Below are 21,793 nucleotides of genomic sequence, written 5' to 3'. Positions count from 1 at the left end.
ATTATTTTTAATGTATATTTAATTATTAATTAATAAATGTCTTTTTATGTTATTTTATATTTATCAGCTAGTTAAACCGCTAATTTTATCAAACACTTTAATTAGTTTATCAGTTATCGATTATCAACCATTAACTATAAACTATCAGCCATCAGCTAGCAGCCATAAGTTATAAGTAATTTATTATTCAACTGCTAATTTTACCTAAATATTATCATAAATTTTCAAAATTATCCTCATAAAGCAATATGTGTTAAATATTTATAATCAGCTTAAAAGGATGCAAAAGTAAATTTAATGGTAATTTACTTTCTCAAGTTTTATAGGAGATTACGATCTTAATAATTAACAGAGAAATTACCAATAAACAAATATGTATTTAAATGCTATTATATTAATAAAATAACAAAAATTCTCTAAAATAAATCATAAAATAAATTAACTATTAATTATATTTTTCAAAGCTATTGAGTTTTAAATATCAACAATTTATTTACATTAATTACTAAATAAATATAAATAAATGCTATCATCAAAAATTGAATCTTAAGGTTGACAGTTTATACTAATTTAAGTCAATTCTATCCAATTGCATTTCAACTACCTCAGTCACCCACTCAATTATTAAGCATTAATATACAAGAGTAAAACTAACTAAATAATTATGTCATTTATCAATTGTCACATTAAGTTAATTATTAATATATAAAATGAACTTTTTAGATTTCTTAGGCATACAAAAGTCTATTAAATAACCGATCGTTAGTTGGTTCAGTGGTGATTGGGCGCTACTACTTGATGCCAGAACTCGCCCCCGAATCGGACTAAACCGGTGGTATAAAGTCAAAAAAAAAAATTTATTAAATAAATAATAAATAATAAAAGTTACAGAATTTTTTCTATAATTTTTATTAAAAATATTGAAATGTTATAGTGAGCATAGCCAAAAACACAAGCAAAGATCTCATTGGATTCAGTTTGCTACATGCATGATCTTCACCATTGATAAGTCTTGGTGGAATTGAGGGAGAAACAAGAAAACCATGGAGGTTGTCAGCAATGATTGTTGACACTGAACATGAAAATTCTTCTCACTAAGTTTGTCATAAATTTTTAAGGAGAAATAAAGAATGGAACGGGTACAAGCTCTTTGATATTATTATGAATTTTAGAGAATTCATACCTAAAAGTGTTTGAAATATTCTATTTTTCATTGATTTTAAAGAGAAAAGATTGCAGTTTATATAGGGACCTTATCTCGTGAGTAGTGCACATCTTAGGTTAACAGAATCTAGATATAAAATATAAAAGAAATTAAACTAATACAAAGTAATTGTATTTGATCCCAATTGCAACATATTAGCAAATTTTGGCATCTTGTACCAAAGCACTTGAAAAATAAACAATCAATTTTTCAAATAGCAATCCCTTCATAAGATTAATTAAACAAGTTGTTCTTAACATGTCAAAAAATCACACCATCATATTGATTACAGGGTGTAAATTGTCAAGGAATGGACACAGTAAGGGTAGCAATGCAACCATATGTATATTACTCATGGCACCAAAAAATTAATTATAGAGAAGATAGCCCAATCTGTACAACTATGCTGGAAGAGGTGAAGATCTATAACCAGCATATGACTACAATATACAAGCCTACTATATACAGCATTTCTTTGTTTGTCTTGATTCGACTTTGCTGCCATTACTACTTACAGTCAGATGAAAACCAAGAAAGTAGGAACGAGAAACTGTTGATCATATTGAGAATCAACTTAGCAGACTCCCCAAAACTGTTAATTCACAGCTGATAGAACAGTAACTCCCCAGTTTTGGGAAAAATATTAGGTGTCTTGAGCTGATTCTATTTTGGAACCTCCATCTTGGGGAGGTTGAAATTGGGTCTGCTCTGGGACCTTGGTAGCTGACCCAGTAAGAGTCTCTTCAAACATTTCATTCACATTCTTCTTTGTTCTCTTTGGTCTCTTGGGTCTCTGAACGACTGGATCAGTAGTTAAGTGGACATCATCCAATTCGTCATCCCTAGGTGTGGTATCAAACTCACTAGTCTTATGAGAATTCTTTGGTCTCAAAGTTTTTGAAGCTGAAGCAGTTTTTCTCTGCAAATAAACATCATGTTTAAAAGTTGAAAATAACAAACTCACAAAAGGTACACCTAAAAGTTCACATATTATCACCTAAATGATGAAACCAATAAAATACTACAGATTTTGATTCTCTACAGTTACATGATGATCTAGTTATAAAAGATATAATCAAAAGTTCCACTCCTGATGATTTGAGGGTCCAGCAGTTATATTGAAAGTTAACAGTGTCGTTTCTAAGAGAGCCTTCTTCTGTTATTTAAACAGTAATAGAGAATCTGTACCCATATACTCCATGCCCTGCAATTTTTTCTAAGGGATCCATAGATCGGAGGGTGAAATGTACCATTTAATGCACACATCTCCTTTCCTCAATTTTAATGAATTTTTTTCTCTTGACTTGAACATACATCCTTAAAACAGTAGGCTTATCCAGTATCCACACAACAAACTCAATATATTTCCTAGACCTACAGATTATCAAGAGAGAATACTCAGACATTCGAAATCTTTTGAAGTCTTGTCATTTTACTTCCTCCAGTTCAAGATACGGTGTTTTGCTGAAAGGCATAAAGATTAAGAAAAGCAAGCCAAGCCTTAATTATGAGTTTTATTTTACTAGAGCTTGAAATAAATGATAATTACTCAACAACTAGGGCAACAGAAAATAATTAAAAAAAAATTCAAAACAAACTTAAACAGGTTTTTAGAATGGAACCAATTGACATGAGTCTGAAATAAAATGATCGAAATGAGATTCAAAGCATTTCAAAAATCAATGAGCTTAGAAGCAAGGTGATACCTTTTTATTACTGGATTTTGATCCCTCTGGATCTACGGCAAGATCATGATCTGCTGTACCCAGGGCTACAGAGTTCGACACATCTTCCAAAGATGCATCACCATCTTCATTTACCAAAATACCCTTCATAGGTTTTTTCTTTTGCTTATCCCTACCCTGGAAGGATAAGTGAGGTCAAATATAATCCGGAGAAAATACTCAAGAAGGTTTTAGGCTTTCTGGAACTTTATTTAATTCTTGTTCTTTTAGTTGGTGAGAGGGACATTCAACTACATAATGTAAAACAATGAATTCTAGTGACCAGATTTCACAACCAACTGCCGGTAAAAAGAAAAAGATTTCACAACCAACCTGGACAGTTATAGTTTTAAATTTCTGCTGCAACTGAACATCATCCAGAAGCAAAGATACCACATCCTCAGGAGCTAAAAGATCACCACCAACAGAACCACCGGTCATGACAAGATTCTGTACAGTACTTTTCTGACTAGCTCTGAGAAGAATCTTCTCTTCAACTGTCTCTTTACATATCAGTCGGTAGACAGTAACCTACAATTTGAAAATACATCTAATGTTAGTTTTAAATTAAACAATTAAGAACTTACAAACTCAATGAATAGTTTCTGTTTCTGTGCAAGCAAAATTGTGCAAGAATCAAGAAACAAAGGGAAGCAACAGTTCCAAATAAGAAAGAAAGAAAGAAGTCAGGGACCAATTATTGTGATCCCAAAAAATAAGCAACATCACATCAAAAGAACAATCAACAGATAAGAGCACGTGAGGAGGAAGGGAGAGGAAGAAGCGGAACTAACATCTTTTGTTTGACCCAAACGATGAGCTCTGTCCATGGCCTGTAGATCCAATGTTGGATTCCAATCACTCTCATAAAATATGACTGTGTCAGCAGCTGTCAAGTTAATACCCAATCCACCGGCTCTTGTACTCAGTAAGAACACGAAAATATCAGCCCTACAGCAAATTAATAAAAAAAGCTGTATAAAACTACATAATGAAATAAGTAATGTTCAGTATTCTAACTAGAATACAAAATGGAAAATTTACAAAGTAGACATTACCTGTGCTGAAAGTCTCTGACCATGTCTCTACGGTCCTGAATAGATGTTGATCCGTCAAGTCTAAAATACTTATATTTTCTATAGTTCATATAGTCCTGTAAGAAGGATTAAATCACCGGTAAGCATAAGTCCATAAAGTTGAATGCCATACCCACAACATGATAGGAATAAATAAAATGAATAAACTCTAAATAGCAATATCAAAAGGTTTAACAGTGAAAAGTTTAAAATACCTCCAAAATATTTAACATCTTGGTCATCTGAGCAAACAAGAGAACGCGATGATTTCCTGCTCGTAAGCGTTTCAATAATATATCAAGTGTTTGAAGCTTCCCAGAGTCCTATAGTAAAATTGTTTAAATTAAAAAATCAATTTAATACAAAAGTCAAGAGAAGGAGTACTTCTCGAGAAACAATAAGGGGGGGGGGGGGGGGGGGGAGGGGGGGTAAAAGAATGCTTACAGTAAGCAATTTTGCTGGGTCAAAGTTTTGCATAGGCGGAGAAGACCCAAAAATACTGTGTGTTAACTGAAGTGCGGGTTTACAGACCGGTTGTTCAGAGTCGATTTCTTGAATTAAATGATGAGAACTGTCTGGCTTTCTAGGCCCATTACAATCAGAAGTACGGGCAAATCCCACAAACATCCTCTTAACCCATGGATCATGTAGTTCCTCAATCATTTTATAGTAGAAGTTCCTATCAGAGCAGTGAGCACCAATCTAAGAAAGAAAAAAGAAACATGGTTGATAGTTAATTATCATTCTGTTTATAGAAGACAACTTAATTTGGAAAAATAAACAGAGGACTAGATAATAAAGAAACATAACATACTGGGGGTGCTCTACTTTTTGGAATATATGTGTAAGCTGAGTGGAGAAGCCTTGCATTTGATAAAATCCTCTCCTGGTGTGGGACAACCAAGGCCTCAAAAGGAGCATGGCTGAGTCCTGTTGGCAATCTGTTTTGAAGAAACTTAGTCTCAGATCTTGATGGTACCAACAACATTCGGGCAACAGTTCTCACTTTTCCTTTTTCAAGGTAGCTACATTCAAGATCATCAACTATGGTCTCCATAAGAGAGTCTACAACTTCATTACTGAATTTTTGTTCCCATCTCATCATAGAGAATAACAATCGCTCCATAAAAGAACCAGTAACCAGAAATGTCACCTCTTGAGGAGATAAACCCATCAAATGGGTAAACCCAAAAGTTCCACTTTTAACATGCATATCTTCTGAGAAGACAGATTGATAAATGTTTTCTGGTCTAAAAATATTAAAATGCTTTTGAAAAGATTCTCTGCAGATACCATGACCAACATCTGAACTGAGAGTTACAGAACTCCGCAAAATTTCTTGATAGACAAGTTTTGGTATCTGAAAAAATGGGACAAAAACAATAAGGAGGGCATTCTCAACATCATGAATTATAGGGTGAAAAAAAATCTTTTTTAAGACTATGATCAGATGGCCATGGAAGATAAGCCATTATAAGTCAGCCATGTTATAAAATTGTGACATACATCCAGAATAGACAAAAGTTTAAAATGAAAGTACTGATAAAGCATTAAAGCTTATATAATCCTCCGGATTTGCATGGTGTATCTCAAAATATCCTTGGAGTATGTTCTAGAATTAGATAGTATCTAATTATGGAAGCAATTTATTGAGTTCCCTTAATTTATTATGGTGATATCTAAATTAAATAGTATTGTTTTTTTTTTTGGGATTTCACCACTAGTATCCGGCCCACTTGACCGACTGATCCAGTTCGGGGATCAGTTCTAGCATAGAGTGGTTCCAGCCCCTCCCGATCGCAATTGCGAGGGATCGAACTGTGGTCCTCCCTACCAAGTCTAGCGCCAATCACCATTGGACCAACCAAATGATAGTATATTTTGTAAATAAAGGAATAGTATATTTTCTTACGTTCTAGCATATTATATTGTTATTAATTTTCATATTCTAGCATATTCACTAGCATATTTTATTGTTATTAATGCCTTGGATTGTATATTGATTTGTTTCTTAGTCTATATATAATTGAATCATGTGACGTAGTAGAAATACACAGTTTCACCATGTGTCTCCCTTTTTATCTCATTCAACATTGTATCTAAAGCCTATTTGAGAGATAACTCTAAATTGTGTTTACCCGGTTGACCCATTGTCCTTCTCTACTGCCCCGTCCCCTTTTTGGCGAGTATTGTTTGTGTGATATTATTCACTAACTGTATTGTCCATCGAGCATATTGTTCATCTCGTGTGCGACTGTTCACCGCGCAAATTCCTCTTCAGGTATCATTTTGCTGCGAGTTTTAGTTATTTGTTCACTGCTTATGGTTGTTTTAAATTCCCATGGACAATCACCCCCACCTCCAAAACTCGTCCCACGTTAGCATTGTCACTGTTTTAGGACATACAATTGTTTGGTACTGGAAACTTCAAGCCTTCCCTCCACGTCCTCAGATTACTCAATCTGACACTATCCAGACTATTGATCCTCCTGAGGCCTCTCTGGCTACTACTTACGAAGATTTTCTCTATTGGGTAAAGAATCATCATAACTTAAGATATGTTGTTTTGGCTGCACATACTGGTAAATTATTTGCTGGAATCTTTGAGTCACCTTTTCTTAGTCCATGGGTTCTTAATGAAAAATATATTTGAACAAATAATTCTATTTGTAAGCAATTTTGCTGTGAAATCAAAACTCGGTTTGGCGTGTCTATTTAGCCTTCGCATAGTTATAATGCCATAAAGTATCTGTCCCATTAATATCAAAATTTTATGGCCACTAATAGCATTCTTCACCAATCACCATGTGCCCATACACCTTAGCAGGTAGCTGAACAGAAAAATCGACATCTCATTGAAAATACTAGAACTATTCTCCTTCGCGATAATGTTCAATCTTGTTTTTCAGATGTTGCCTTATCGGCATGCTATCTTATAAATAGTACCCTCTTTTTGGTCCTTGGTAACCAATTTCTCCACTCGGTTCTCTTTCCCAATACCCTTAAAGACTTCCTCGTGGCAATGAGTCCACATGTTTTGTCCACCATCTCTCTCCCGGTATAGACAAACTCTAAGCCCGATTACTTAAGTGTGTCTGATAGAAACTGGAATTGTGATTGTTTATTTAGGGCAATATATTAGAAAACTGGAACTGTACCAGTCATAGATATTGGGGATATGATCTACTTGTAAATCAAGAATGAGAACAGAAACTTTAGGACAAAGGAACAAAGCCTGCAGATGTAACTTCCAACAAGGCAGTTATTGAATTGACAAATAAACCAAGTAACCAACCTCTAGGAATTAGAGAGCCTAGTCTCTCCCAAACCAACAAACTTACAAAATACCCAATCCCCTCCCTTCTCCCTTTCACCCTATATTTATAATTCTGACTGCCTAAAGCAGTTAGATAGCAGTTACTGCACACACAACATTTACTAATAATAAAATAAACTGCCTATAACTAACAGTGTCTTTCTTGATTTTCATCGGTCTCAAAAGGTCATTGTTGCCACTCTTCTAATTTTTTAGGGTACCTCATTTCGGCTAATGTTACCTTTTTTGAGATTGCTCCATATTGAGTTGACCTGAGTACCTCTTCTTGACCCTCTTCTCGCCGCTGTCTACCTCTCATACTATTCTTGAAAATGTGGTGTTTGTCTCGCTTGAGCCAACTATTGTTATCCCTGCTGCAGACCCTCGCGTGAACCCCTTGCTCCACAACCTCTACGGACATATCATCGTTGTCAACCACCTTATATTGTGAATGTCTCCATGTGAAGCATTATTCCGCCATGAGTGGAGGCAAGCAACGATTGACGAGATGTGTTCTCTCCAAAGCTGATGTACTTGGGAATTGGTTGCTCTACACCCAGAGAAGTCTTTAGCATGTTTTCATTACGCTGGCTTTAAACGGTGAAGGTTGGTCCTGATGCTAAGATTGATCAATTTAAGGCTCGCTTGGTGGCCAAGAGATATACTCAGATTCGGGTTGGATTTTAGTGATACGCTCTCAACTATAGCAAAAATGACATTTGTTAGTCTCCTCATGTCTTTTGCAACTATTTGACACTGGCACGAGATAAGATTAGAAATGTTAATATTAGAATGTTGGAGTAGCACCTATAGTAGAAAAGATGGGGGGAAATAGATTTAGATGGGGGAAAATAGATTTAGGTGGTTTTGACATGTAAAGAGAAGGCTCGTAGATTTGGTGGTAAGAAGAGTATAACAGATGGAGAGGAGTCCAATCCAACAACTAGAGGTAGAAGAAGACCCAGAAAAATTATAAAAAAAATTATTAAGAAAGGATCTCAAGATTAACGGTTTCTATAGAAGCATGGTCCTTGATAAAACATTATGGCGGAAGTTGGTCCATATAGCCGACCTCACTTAGTGGGATAAGGCTTGGGTGTTGTTGTTAGTTGTTGCTTTCACTTGTTTTCAATTTTTATTGAAATAATATTAATGTTAAGCACTTATATTTCAGAGAAGTAAAATGCTATATCTTATTTTATTAATATATAAGATCAAAACTATTTTTTTAATCATTTGTAATTTTAAAGTAGGAAAGATAGATACTCCCTCAGTTTTATGTTTTTTATTATAAATCATTTTGAAGAAAAATTGTGTATCAAATTATAAGTCGTTTAACAATACCAATGAATCATTAATAATATTTTTCTATTATACCCTTGAGTATTTATTATATTCTCTTCTTTCAATTATTTAAATTTATCTTTCTCATACAATTAATGAAGGACAATTTTGTAAAATCCTTCGTAATTTCTCTTTTCCGTAAAACAATTATTATATTTTCTAATATGTGCGATAAGTCAAAAACGACTTATGATAGAAATTTTTAATATTGATCAGTATAATAGCCATGCAGGCCAATCAGTGACCCACTGATTAAGTGCCTTGACCGAGTGAGTCATCGGTCTGAGTTTTAAAACGCTGATACTATGACATTAGTAAGATGTGAACTCATTTGATGGAAACATCTACTCAAATAACTTTAATTTGAAGAAGCAAAACCAATTACATTAATTTGTGATAATCAAGTTGCATTGCAAAATGCCTGAAATCCATTTTTCATAAGACCAGGAATATTGAGATAGAATGACATTTTGTCGGCGAAAATATCAAAATCGGCAACATCACCACAAGCTTTGTTAATTCAAATAATCAATTGGTAGATGTTTTTACAAAAAATTTGTGAGATCCTAGAATCAATTATATATGTAGCAAGTTTGGTACTTTTGATCTATATGCTCTATCTTGAGGGACTGTTGATATTTAAATTAAATAGTATATTCTATAAATATAGGAATAGAATATTCTCTAATGTTTTAGCATACTCACTAGCATATTCTATGGTAATTAATGTAGTTGATTGTGTATTCATTAGCCTGTATAATAGAATTTCCGTGATGTAGTTTAAACTCAGGGTTTCCCGATGTCTCTCATTTTCTCTCATTCAACACCCTGCAATTTTAATGTGTATTGTCTGAAACATAATAGAAATTCTTAGAATTTGTGTTCACTCTAACTTAACCCTAACAATAATGGCTTATTCTCTCATTGTCTCTCATTCAACACCCTGCAATTCTAATGGGTATTATCTGAAACATAATAGAAATTCTAAGAATTTGTGTTCATTCTAACTTAACCCTAACAATACTGGCTTATTAGGTGAGGATTGCCTCCACTTATAAACTTATATCCAAGTCTTATCTCATCCAATGAGGCACTCTTAACAGAAACGATACCAAATACTATGTGATGCAACATACTGATTTTGCTCCTAACTTACGAGACATAATGAAAATGAACGAAAAATGTGAGACAATGAAGAGAGAATAACAACATGAAATGTTTTTGATACAGTAAGCAAAAAAATCCAGAAGTACCTCATATGAGATGGGGTTGTGACCACCCGAATAATATACATCCTCTAACTCCCCAAATGGAGGAGGAGGAAGGGAATTTGGAATCTTTCCAAAGTAAAGGTATGTGCTTCCCTCACTCCTCTCAAACAACTCTGGATGGTTGCAGACCTGACAAATCGAAAGAGCAACATTTATTATGAGTAATCATGGTTGGATAACAATCTCTATTTCAACTGGAACCAAATAATACAAAACTTACATCACTAAAACTAAAAACAGAGAAAATAAGGCGTGAAAAATAAGGATAAAAATGTCTACCTTTCTCAGTTGAATAACAATGTTCATTAAATTCAAGATTTTCTTCTCATTGAGCTGTCCACGATTACTATCAAACAGTTCAGCAAGAGATATCTTGTTCTTAATTGCCTGATAGAAAGCTTGTTGCCTAGAACTTAACTTGCAGTGCACAGTAACTTCAGTTTTGCTAGTCAGCTCAGAAACTACATCTTTCTTAACACGCCGAAGCATGAAAGGCTTTATAATTGAATGCTGTTAAGAGAAGAGCAACTAAATATATGTCAAAATTTTAAAAATACAATTCTAACAATATGATAAAAATATATTTAGAAGGAATAATAAATATGAAAGTCGCCATATAAGCCATCCTATTGTAACTCCAATTGCCATCCATATCTATGTTAACACAAACCGATGTGCTTGTTTATATATTGTGGATATGATAGGATAATAAAGAGGAGTTAAATTTGGTTGGCTAGTTAAAAGGGGTTATATATATGGAAAATCAGGATGGAGGGAATCCTTATGTGAATTCCATAATCTGTGTGAAATGAGAAATCTTTTGTAACCAATGGAGGAGAGATCTCTCTCCTGACCCCAATCATTATGATAAGTATCCAAGCACTTGCGGAACCCACCCTTACAAAAAAGCTATCAAGGTCGATGGGGAAGAAAGAACTAAGACACTTAAATGCCGCAGCGAGCATCCCTTGTGTACCCTTTAATACTCAAGTCCTTATCACAACAACACCTCGGAGAGTTGATGCCTCGGAGGCTGCACTCTACGACGCTTTGCTCGGCCTATCCGATCAGCCCCGTTGTAGGTTAGTTGGAAAGGGGTTATAAATAGGGAAAATCGGGAAGGAGGGAAATCATTAGGTCCATTTATTATAACTCTTAAAAAAATATATTTTGATTGATGTTTAGTTATGTTTGTATGCAAGCTTTTGATAGAACCCAAAAATTCAAGGAAAAGAAAGTGTATTACATTTACTAAATAGCTGAGCAGAAAAGTTCTTACACCAGAAATGGATGCAAACCCAGAGTCCGAGACTCCTAATTCCAGAGAGATATTCTCTCCTAACCAACTCTAACAAACTTCCCAATGATCCCCACTTCCCTATATCTCTTTAACCCTTTCCTTGCTAACAGAATATTGCCATGTCAATCCTATTTCCCTATTCAACCTTCTCATTTGGGTTAAAAGGCCCAAATCCAGTATCCTATCAGCTTTATACAAAAATCATTTTTATTTTAAAATTGAAATGTTGCCTGAAAATAAGAAAGGGGATTAGGGTCGGGCACGAATAGGGTAAAGCTTAGTTAGTGGATTGGGGTCAATCAGGGACTTGGGAGAAGTAAGCCATGTTTCCGTAAATAAGAAAAAGGATTGAGAATGAGGGGAATCTTGTCATCCAAAGAATTAGGACCTTTGGGCATTTGGAGGTTGCAGACCCTCGAAGTTTTGCTCTATTTCCATATTTTCTTGTAATAAGATACTACTATACTGGTCTATCACCTCTCATTCCACAATGTAGGTTTCATATGCCCATACAATTTCTGATTAAAAAAATGCAATAATACATCCTTACCATTTATTTATTATTACTATCAAACAGGAAATACACTTACCAATCGATTAAGTTGGTGCTCGTTTAAAGTACCCCCATGTTCTGCATGGTTCTCAATTCTATTGTGTCAAAAATAATAACAGATGGTTAGACAGTAGTTAAATTAGCAAAATTATCCAAGGACAATAATTAGGAATACATACCCTTTTGAAAACCACTCATTAAACTGCTCATGGCTGTCAAATAAAGTTGGCATAATGAAGTGAAGAAGAGCCCACAACTCGGCCATATTATTCTGAACGGGCGTACCGGTCAGCAGTAGGCGATTCCGACAGTTAAAGCTGAGGAGTGTCTTCCATCTTATACTGTTGGATAAATTATGATTTTTTAAAGGGGTGACAATGATAAAAACAGATGTTTAGGTAACTTTAAATATTTCATCAACCACAAAGTTAATAAAATATATCTAAAATTATACACGCTAAATACTAAAAAAATACACCATATAAAATAACTAATAACAGTTTTGTTTAAATATCCAGTAGGAACAAGGAGCAACTAATAATTAATAACGTTCACTTATGCACCCCAGAAAAAGATATTAATGCAAACCTGTTGGAACTTTTAATTGCCTGAGCTTCATCTAAAACCATATACTGCCATTTCACGCGCCGGAAATACTTCTCATCAGAGACTAACAGCTGGTAGCTTGTGATGAGAATGTGAAATTTAGCTTCCCTGGTAAATAAGGTACAATAACAATAGAAATTAGAGGGTTCAAAATTAAAGACCAAAAGATATACAAATAGAATTTATTAATGGTGGGTAAAGCACAAAATATTGTATTAGCCTCACAAATTCCAAAGGTTTTAGCCAAAGATGATGCTATACAAATGAACAATGCACTGATATACTTTTCATCCCATTACTTTGGGTTTCATTTTCATCCCATAATAATATTCTGTTTTATTTGTTAAAATGTTCCAAAGCTTTTAGTTTGACTAAATTCATCCTACACATTAATACCCTAAAAATGCTTACAGAGTTTAATTACATGGCAGCTTATGTGAATGAATATATAGTGTACTGTAGTATTAGATAGACTTTTAAGGAGAAAATATTTTTTGGTCTCTAAACACTCCATATAAAAATGTATTCATTTGTAGTCTCTGTAAAATATAAAATTGTGTTTTTTTATCAAGACAAATAATTAAGAAATTTTTATAGAGACTAAAGTTGAACGATCATAATTTCATAGAAACCGACAACATATTTAACTAAATTTTCTAAGCTGGTGAATAAAACCCAGAGAAACCAAATTCCCAACAAATAAAACAAAACAAATTATATTTGCTTACATTGTTAAATCTTTTTCTAAGTTACCAAATCCATCCTCATTACCGATTTCAAGAAAATCCTAGTTGGAGGTAGTGTACACTACTAACTGTTTACTTAACCAATATAATGCAGCCATGCCGACAAATTGTATTAGTGCATTTCTGACGGTGTTAGTATTTGGGTCATTATTGGATGTTCTAGAGTGGAAAGCCACATCATGAGGTCCCCCATAGACCAAGCCCTTTTAGAAATTAAAATTTTCTTTTTTAGTCTTTTTATTTGATTTTAAATACAAGCTCTCCCAAACCTTGCAGCCTCTCTCTTCTCTCTCTATTCAGTGCCCCTCCCAACTTTTCCCCTTATCTCTTTGCCTGTCGCACCACCACAGCAGGGGATTGGATGCCAACAACAGTCTCTGTATATCTCACTGTCTCTCTGAAATCCGAAAAAGCAGTAGCAGCACAAAACCAATTTTTCTCAAGTTAAACTTGCTAAATCTACCACCTTTACTGATTAGTTCATTTGATATTTTTAGTATATATCAAAAGTCAATGCATTAAACTATCATCATCATCAGGTTTAAAAGGAGATCCTTATTTTGACACTTTTTCAACAATATAAAAGCGACGAGAGAGAATGCATTCTACAATCCAAGCATCCATATTATATATGCTGAAATATCTTTATAGGGTTAGCAACATTTTATTTATTACAAGAAAAGCCCGTTGTTCTCAAAGATCTACCCTAAGCATAAGGCCGTTACTGCCACCTGTGTTTCAAGGTAATGAAAATGCACAAGAAAATAATATTACCTGCGATAAAGATCCTTTGGGTTCATACTTTTCCTAAGCACTGTCCGCTCTGAAAGCCCACCCCAATAAGGAAGTACTTTCAGTTCAGGGCAGAAGCGCTCGAGTTCCTCATTCCAATTGTTTAATACAGAAGCAGGTGCAACAACCAAAAAGGGTCCCCATATGTTTTTCTCCTGCATGAGACAAGCAAGTTACGATAAACTGAATAAAGTCACTGAAATGGAAAGAAGAAAAAAAGGCCGAATGAAAAGCTACCTCAGCTAAATGAGCTAAAAAAACCATAGCCTGAATGGTCTTTCCAAGTCCCATCTCATCAGCAAGAATACCATTTAAACCCTGAAAGAGACCAAATGCCTTCCAATTAGCAACCAAAAAAAAATAAAACACTGAGACTTTATGTAAGAGTGCTCAACAACCTGCTCGTAACAATTAACTAGCCACTGAAGACCTTTTAGCTGATAATCTTTCAGACAGCCATTAAATAATTCAGGTGTCCGAACTGTCGATGCCACGGGCATGGTGGAGCTGCAATACAAACAATGCAAAAATTTATTAGAAGGAACACTGTTGATTATTGCAATTCTTCGATACCATCTAATTGACCATCAACATAAATTTGCATGAGTACATTCATATGTGTCTATGTAATGTAGTATCTGAGGATAATATGCATTCACACTTAAACAAATAAAGAAAGAGAGGCAGCTCACGGGGTTTTCAAGTCAATATTACTTGCTCCAGAAACTTCTGATTGAAGTGAATCAGATTCACCAGTCTGGCGCAGTCTCAAGCATTCACTGTCAAAAGCATTTGTTAACATTTTCTGCTTAGAAACTGCTTCTTGAGCAGCTTTCAAAGCTTCCTTCCTCAATTCAGCCTCTTCGGGATCTTCCTCCGCGTTACCACCAGCAGCTGAAGAGTTGATCAGTGCATTTTCATCATTTGTATTTTCATCTGCCATGGGTAGAGCTTCTGAAGATATTGACTTGTTCTGCATAAAGTGACTGTATAGCTCAGTCTGTTGTATTAGAAAATTTAGCCTTTGCTGCTGCCTCTTGGCTTCTCGAATCTCCTGCTCGCGTCTCAAAGCTTCAGCAGCTTCTTTTTCCTCCCTTTTCCTCACTTCTAACTGCAAGGGATGAAATTAAAAAATTACAGCATATTCAAGTCTAACGTATACTATGAGTAGCTATTACATCAGCTTGACCATATTCACGCATCAAAAAGTAATTTCAAATAATGATGATAACATCTGCATTTCTACCGAATAGACCACCCAAACAGAACCAACAATGTGGTGTATCTGAATCTCAAAAACATCTAAACTGAACAGCTCACATCCCATAGTTTAATATTTTGGTTTGAAAAGTGCATATACCTCTCAACACCCAGATCAATCACGACTCACTACATCTAAAAAACTGAAGCACCGTTTCATAATCTGATTAACACGGAGAATACAAGACTATAATCCATTAGATAATCACATGGCCAAGGCACATAATCAAGTAGATAAAACCTATTATCAACTTTCATGCATAAGAGATGTTTTCGAGAGTCATCATGTGTCCCCTAACTTAAAATACAATGTCCTCCGAGGAAGAGTTTAATAATTTGCACCATATAATCAATTAACTTAAGCAACAAATAAAAAAAATACCATCTCCTTATCTATTCGCTTCCAGAATAGTAACATGTCTCTAGCTAGTTTTCGGGAGCGCATGCTAGCAGTTCTCGTCCATTTAAGCGATCTACTAACTTTCATTTTAACCTGAAAGAAAATAGATTCATAAAACTTATTAAAGTTCAATGAAAAATGCACAACATAGCATTAAAAGCTTTAAACTAGACAGCTATATTAATATTAATATTAAATATACTACAATTCGATGTTAAATATAAAGAGGAACAATCTATTGAAGGGGGGAGACAGGGCATACCTCTCTTTGACAGTTCTCTGAGGCCCTCTTAGCATCAATGAGCTGCTTTCGATGGAAAGAGGTAAAATTCCTATGATGCCTTGGTAGGTCTCTTCTAACAATATTTACCCAAATCTTTCCAAACTTATCCATTTCCTCTTTCTCTATTAACGCAGGGTCTTTCTTTACCTTTTGTTTCTTGGGTAAGCTTCTTTCAATGATCTGAAGCAGTTGAAAGACAAAGCAATATGTAAGAAAAAAATGAAGTGTGGTAAATATAAAAGGAAAAATCTCTAACATATTATCTGATAGGTACCTCATAAGTGTCTCCTTTCTCCAAAACCTTCACATAATAAACCTGCAATATACCCCCCTCAGATAAAATAGACCGCTTTATGCTTCCTGCTGCCCCCTCTGGAATGGAGGAATTCAAATCAGCATCAGATAGTTTCAGACTGAACTTGTGAGCTGAATTAGAAACTGGTGTGTCCTTTAGACGTGCTTGAAGTGATTCATATTGGGATACAGTTTCCCCCATGCCTGCTCGGTTTCTATTCCCAAACTTTTTATCAGATGCCATCATTTCAGCCAAGGAGCCTAAATCCAATGTACCCTTAAGGTAGAAGTCCTCAACATGGATATCTGAGAAGCTTGGAAGGTTCACCATTGCTGCCAACTTATCATAAACTGGAGGAATCTTATAAGTCACACCGTCCCCTATATTCACAAATGCAGGTTCATACATAACCCTGCAAAGAGTTTGGAAAAGGTAAAGTCAATTGTAACTTAAAGATAGACTATCATTATTCAGAAACCTCAAAACTCTACAAAATGAACAGGGAAGAAAAGACAAACCTCTCAGGGCCATGTTGCCGGACAAAATCCGTATCAAGGAGGTTCCCCGGTTTCTGAGCATTTGAACCATTCATCCATTCAGACATAGTCTCTTCATCAAGCAATCCTCTTCTACGTTCATTCCCCAGCTTGGGAGCTTTTAATCCATTGTTAGCCTTTACAAACGGAACAGCAACCTGATTCGTGTCCGGACTAGCCGTGGTACCCTTAAACCTCCTCTGGTATTTCTTAATATGGTCTCCAAGCATTGATCGGTATCGTTCTTCCATCGTATGTGTCCCGTGAAAACCACTTTTCTCCTCGTTATCACTGTTCCCAGACCGACTCCTCTTCTTCAACAAATTCACATTCCCATTACTATGACTTGCAACTGCCCCACCTAAACATAGAAGCATCCCAAAGACACAGCATACTCATATAAGTCAAACCTCTTAAAAACAACAATCACCATAACATTAACATTAAGTTCTTACAACAGAACCGTCACTCACGATTAAAAAAAACCCAATTAGATTAAACACTCTAATCTAAAAACCTAAAAGACATGTAAAAATTGAACAACAACAACAACCCCCAAACAAACAAACAAAAAAGTGCCTACCTCGGCTGTTTCTGCTCTCATCCTGACTACTATTCCCATAATATTCAAAATCATCATCTTGTTCTGGAAGTTCAAAGTTGATCAAAGACTACAAAACAATGCAATCAGAACCAGAAGAAGCAAAAAAAAAAAAAGACAAATTCGTCTAATTCACTATCAAAACCAACTCTACTATTTCAATTCAAACACTAACCGTGAGAGGAAAAAAAAGCGAAAAAAAATTAAAAAATGAATTTCCGCAACAAGAAGAAACACGCAGAGAAAATAAACGGAGACGAACCTGGAGATTGAAGAGAGTGGAGTAAGAGAGCGAATCGTTAGGTTTCGTTCTGTGATCCATGTGGTGAAAAGCGACTACAATGTGAATGGAGGAACCCTAATTCTGAGACGAAGCATGGAAGAAACGTTAACCCTAGAAAAGGGATGCGTAGGATAAGGTGAGGAAAGAGAAGAGGTTCGGGAGAACCATGGTGGTGACTGCAGGGAAGCATTACCGTGCGCTAACATGCACTGGGTGTGTAAAAGTTGAACTAACGTGCACGGATAGGTGTGTTTTGATTTTGACGGATGGATGAACAATCTACGGTGAATAATTTAGTTATAGTTATTCGCTAGCTTTATATGTTTTAAATTGTGTGGAGTAGTTAATTTAGTTGAAGAAATTAATAAAAATTTAAAAATATATTTAATTCTATAGACAAATATTTTTAATTAATTTAGTTTTAATAGCTTTGTTCTTTAGTTTTAATTTGGTAAATTATTTTATATTGAGATTGATTAGGTTAATAGTTAATTTTACTTCCTTCAATATTAATGAGATAGGAACTAAAATAAGTATGAGAAAATGGGTGATGTATTGATATGAATCAGAACAAAACAGACTGTAACTTTAAAAAAAATTATATGACATGGCAAAACGATTTATTTCTATTAGATAACAGTGTAAAACTTTTTTACACTGTCAGTGCATTACCTTTAACTTCAATAAGTATTTGATACATGTTACCGTAAATAGTTTAATATAAATTAAGTTTACAAATACTAACTAAATTTAGACTTGGATATATTTGTGGACTTGAACATGTCTCTTGATAGAGAGACTTGAGAGTAAAATGCAACATAAGTTGTTTTCTAGTCATTGGTCATACCATTGAATTTATAAGTGTTCTTAGGTTTTCTTAATTTCATTGATGGTATTAGCAGTGGCAAACAACAAAATGAGACTAGAATGCTTAGACGCCCAAGTTTACAATATATTCTAACAATCTTCCAAAGACATGATTATACGGTGAAGGAGGACGATATTAGCATATTAGTTTCAGAGATTTAATGCAAGTGAATGCATTCAAGAAATAGTCGATGTTCTGTGGGCCGAATCTTGATGACACCCTTTTGAAGGTTTTGAGTAGGCTTTAGAAAACCAAGATTTCAAATAAGATTTTAATCTTTGGTTGGAGGCTTCTTCTAAATAGATTACCTACTAAAGTAAATTTGGCAAAAAGGAAGATTTTGGTTGATCCGTCGCTTTTGTTGTGTCCGCTTTGCAGTTTGGAGGAGGAGACCTTTGAACATCTTTTTGCTTCTTGCCTGGTATCTCTTCATTGGTGGAACTTGCTTGGTGTTTGACTCCGCTTTGATGTAGCTTCCTTTTCCAGTAAACTCTTTGCTCGGTTTTGTTGTATGGAGTCCTTGTCTAGAATTAAGTTCAAAACTTATACTAGGTGGCTTTTTGGGATGGCTTTTTGTTGGGGGTTTGGAAATGTATAAATGAGGTGATTTTTAATAGAGTCTTAGTGAGTAACTTTGATTTGATTGGGTTGATACAATTTATCTCTTGGGAATGGTTTCTCACTTCCTATAATGTTAGAGATTCTATTATTTGGGGTGATTGGTGTGCCAATCCGAGTTTATGTTTTTGAATGTCTAGTGGGTAATTATGAAGTTTTGATTTTCTGTAGATTGTGAGAATGATTTTGATCCCTCTCTTTTGTAATCATGGGTTAGCACCCCTTGTGCTCTTTTAATATACCATATTGGCTTATCAAAAGAAAAGAAATAGTCGATGCAACGATTTAGTTTTGTTCATGTAAAGATTATAAATTAATTTCATATGCACACGCATTCGTGTCATTTTATCATAAGTTTGCAACATACCATGGTTGAGTCTTCAAAATAATAAAGATGTTAAAGGCGAGATTGTCTTATGACGAATTAATTTATCCAAGTGAATATGTTGAGAAGTGTCAATTTGGTCAATTTAGGCTAATTTGAGAGACAGTTGACATCATTTGCTGGGCATTAGATCCAATTGTTATATCCTTTTCTATAAATGGTAGGGTCTTTTGTCAAAATAGACAGATGAAAAGACAACCACTAAATTTTTGGGAATGTGAAAATGGTTTGCTATAATTATGTCAAACCAATTACCTAACCAAAAATTTATTTTGTCCCCTTTACCTATGAGCCAAGCATATTTACTCTTGAAGTGAAGTCATATAAGCAAATCTTTATACCATTTTAAAAAGAGGGTGAAATACGATGTCTAATGTGTCCTCGTGACGTATACATTCTAGACCAGAGGATGAGGGATTAAAAGTCTTGAGAATTAGCCATGTTCAAACTCTGGAGTAGGTTATAGGTCTAATTTAAATAGACCAGAGACCTTAGTCTTTAAGTCGCCAACTGCTAATTCTTGATAACAATACTTCTAAGCAATTATCACCAGTTTCTTTTTGGAGGTGTCATCACACAATATGAAGTTTTTTCACCATTTCTCCATAACATTTAAAAGAGAAATGGGCCAAGGAAAAAACATTAAGGTGTGCATCAACATTCCTTAAATGATTTTCTTAACTAATAAAATCCTTCCAGCAATGGTTAAGAGGGAAGTTTTCCAATGGAAGCTTTTCAAGATGCAAGCTTTACTCTAATTTTATCTACCACGGGTTGCAAGTGAATGGACTTTGGGTTGTTTCAAAAAATAAGGGCTTCAATAGAGAGAAATGGGAAATGACTAATGCAAAAACTCATTTTACTAGCTATATGCATGTTCCTATGAGGAGACATAAATCCAACATAGATGGTGAATTTGGAACAGTTAAAATGTTGATTAGGACACGCAGTATATCTCTTGAATAAATTGTAATAAAATCAATATATTCCATATTGCCTTTGGATAATTTTATGATATTGTCCGCATAAAGTGTATTGAAAGTACCTTTTATTTCTATAAGCACTAATGAGGCTGATTTTTTGTTCAAATGCCAACTTAGATAAACCTCTACTAAGAACATCCTTTGACAAATATAAGAGTAAGAGTGAAAGTGGATCACTTTCCCTCACCCCCTTACTTGCAATTAAAGTAACCTCTTAGTTGACCATTGATGAAAATTGAAATCAAGGTTGATATAAGGATGCAACTAATCCACATGTAAGATCTAGTGTGAATTCCAAACTTGTGAAGCACCATTAGCAAGAAATCTCATTTGATAGTGTCAAAAGCCTTAGAAATTTCTGCCTTCATAATAATGTTTCCTCTAAAAAAATTATCATTACGAAAAACAATTACAACTTGTAATTTGGTTGAAATCAAGTCTTGAAGTAAAGAACAGGAACAAAAAAGGTACATTCCAAAAAAAAAATCTATTTTAATGCAAATAGTGATATTATTAAGTTTAAACTTGTTATGAGAATAAACAAAACAATAGAGGAGAGGAGAATAGAAGAAAACAGTATATGATATTATTTTCATTATCAGTGTAAGTCTCAAATACAATATGAGTCTCCTTTATATGACATATATCATGAATGGAAAATCAATTTTTTTAATTAATAGACATACATATTCATTCAATTTATTACTCTCCCCCTTTGATGTACATCAAGAATATGTCCCATTAAACCTTATTAGAAAAAATTCAGTGGGAAAAAGTCTAGTGAAGGAAAAAAAGTACAATATCCTTTTAAGAAAATTCATTTCTTCCCCTCAGTTGAATAATCATTTTTTCGATGATGAAGACCAGTTTTTCATAATTGTTGGTAAAATGTTTTATTTGGGAGTGACTTTGAGGAAATGTCTAGAATATTATCACATGAACGAATTTGTTGGATACTTATATCATCACTTTTCTAAAAATCAATAGTGAAAAGGAACTTTGGAGAAATATGTTTTGTTCGATCGCTTTTATTGTAATCATCCTTCAATTGAATTATGCATGCATGTTGTATTATCTTCATATATGGTTGTTGTATTTATTTTTCCAGAAGCCAAACCATAAATCTTTTATGTGTGTTGAATTAGAGATCACAATCAAACACATTCTCAACTTTCCTCATGTAGTGCTAAAAACTTCTTCATGATTATATGAAGTTGTTGATATGATTTATTTCACAGGTCTCCATAAAATAGTTGTACCATTATAAGTAAATAGATAATTTATGCAATCTACTATTATGAGGACCTGACAAGTAATTTGTTTATGCATATCCTGTTAATTATAATTTT

General features: G+C 34.4%; 1 protein-coding gene across 2 annotated transcripts; it reads right to left on the bottom strand.

Moving 5' to 3' along the window:
• Window positions 1-1,433: 1,433 nt before the first annotated feature.
• Window positions 1,434-17,859, bottom strand: LOC131610309 (chromatin-remodeling ATPase INO80-like). 2 transcript variants are annotated; one of them, XM_058882218.1, is made up of 23 exons: window positions 17,570-17,858; window positions 17,290-17,377; window positions 16,689-17,067; window positions 16,150-16,582; window positions 15,855-16,055; window positions 15,575-15,685; window positions 14,625-15,043; window positions 14,331-14,439; window positions 14,170-14,250; window positions 13,915-14,087; window positions 12,377-12,502; window positions 11,968-12,129; window positions 11,826-11,883; window positions 10,215-10,445; window positions 9,918-10,064; window positions 4,819-5,364; window positions 4,449-4,706; window positions 4,220-4,327; window positions 3,987-4,081; window positions 3,723-3,879; window positions 3,262-3,459; window positions 2,911-3,066; window positions 1,434-2,123 (listed from the first exon to the last, which is right to left on the bottom strand). In XM_058882218.1, exons 1-23 carry the CDS (start codon window positions 17,627-17,629, stop codon window positions 1,848-1,850), a joined length of 4,572 nt encoding a protein of 1,523 aa, XP_058738201.1. In that variant the 5' UTR covers window positions 17,630-17,858; the 3' UTR covers window positions 1,434-1,847. The 2 variants fall into 2 exon arrangements, with proteins under 2 accessions (XP_058738201.1, XP_058738202.1); XM_058882219.1 differs by lacking the exon at window positions 17,290-17,377 and having other exon boundaries at window positions 17,570-17,859.
• Window positions 17,860-21,793: the final 3,934 nt, after the last annotated feature.

This window comes from Vicia villosa, linkage group LG6 (assembly GCF_029867415.1).
Source record: "Vicia villosa cultivar HV-30 ecotype Madison, WI linkage group LG6, Vvil1.0, whole genome shotgun sequence".
Classification (NCBI taxonomy): Eukaryota; Viridiplantae; Streptophyta; class Magnoliopsida; order Fabales; family Fabaceae; genus Vicia; species Vicia villosa.
Note: the sequence above shows the minus strand (reverse complement) of the source record. Positions and strands in the feature narration are given on the sequence as shown.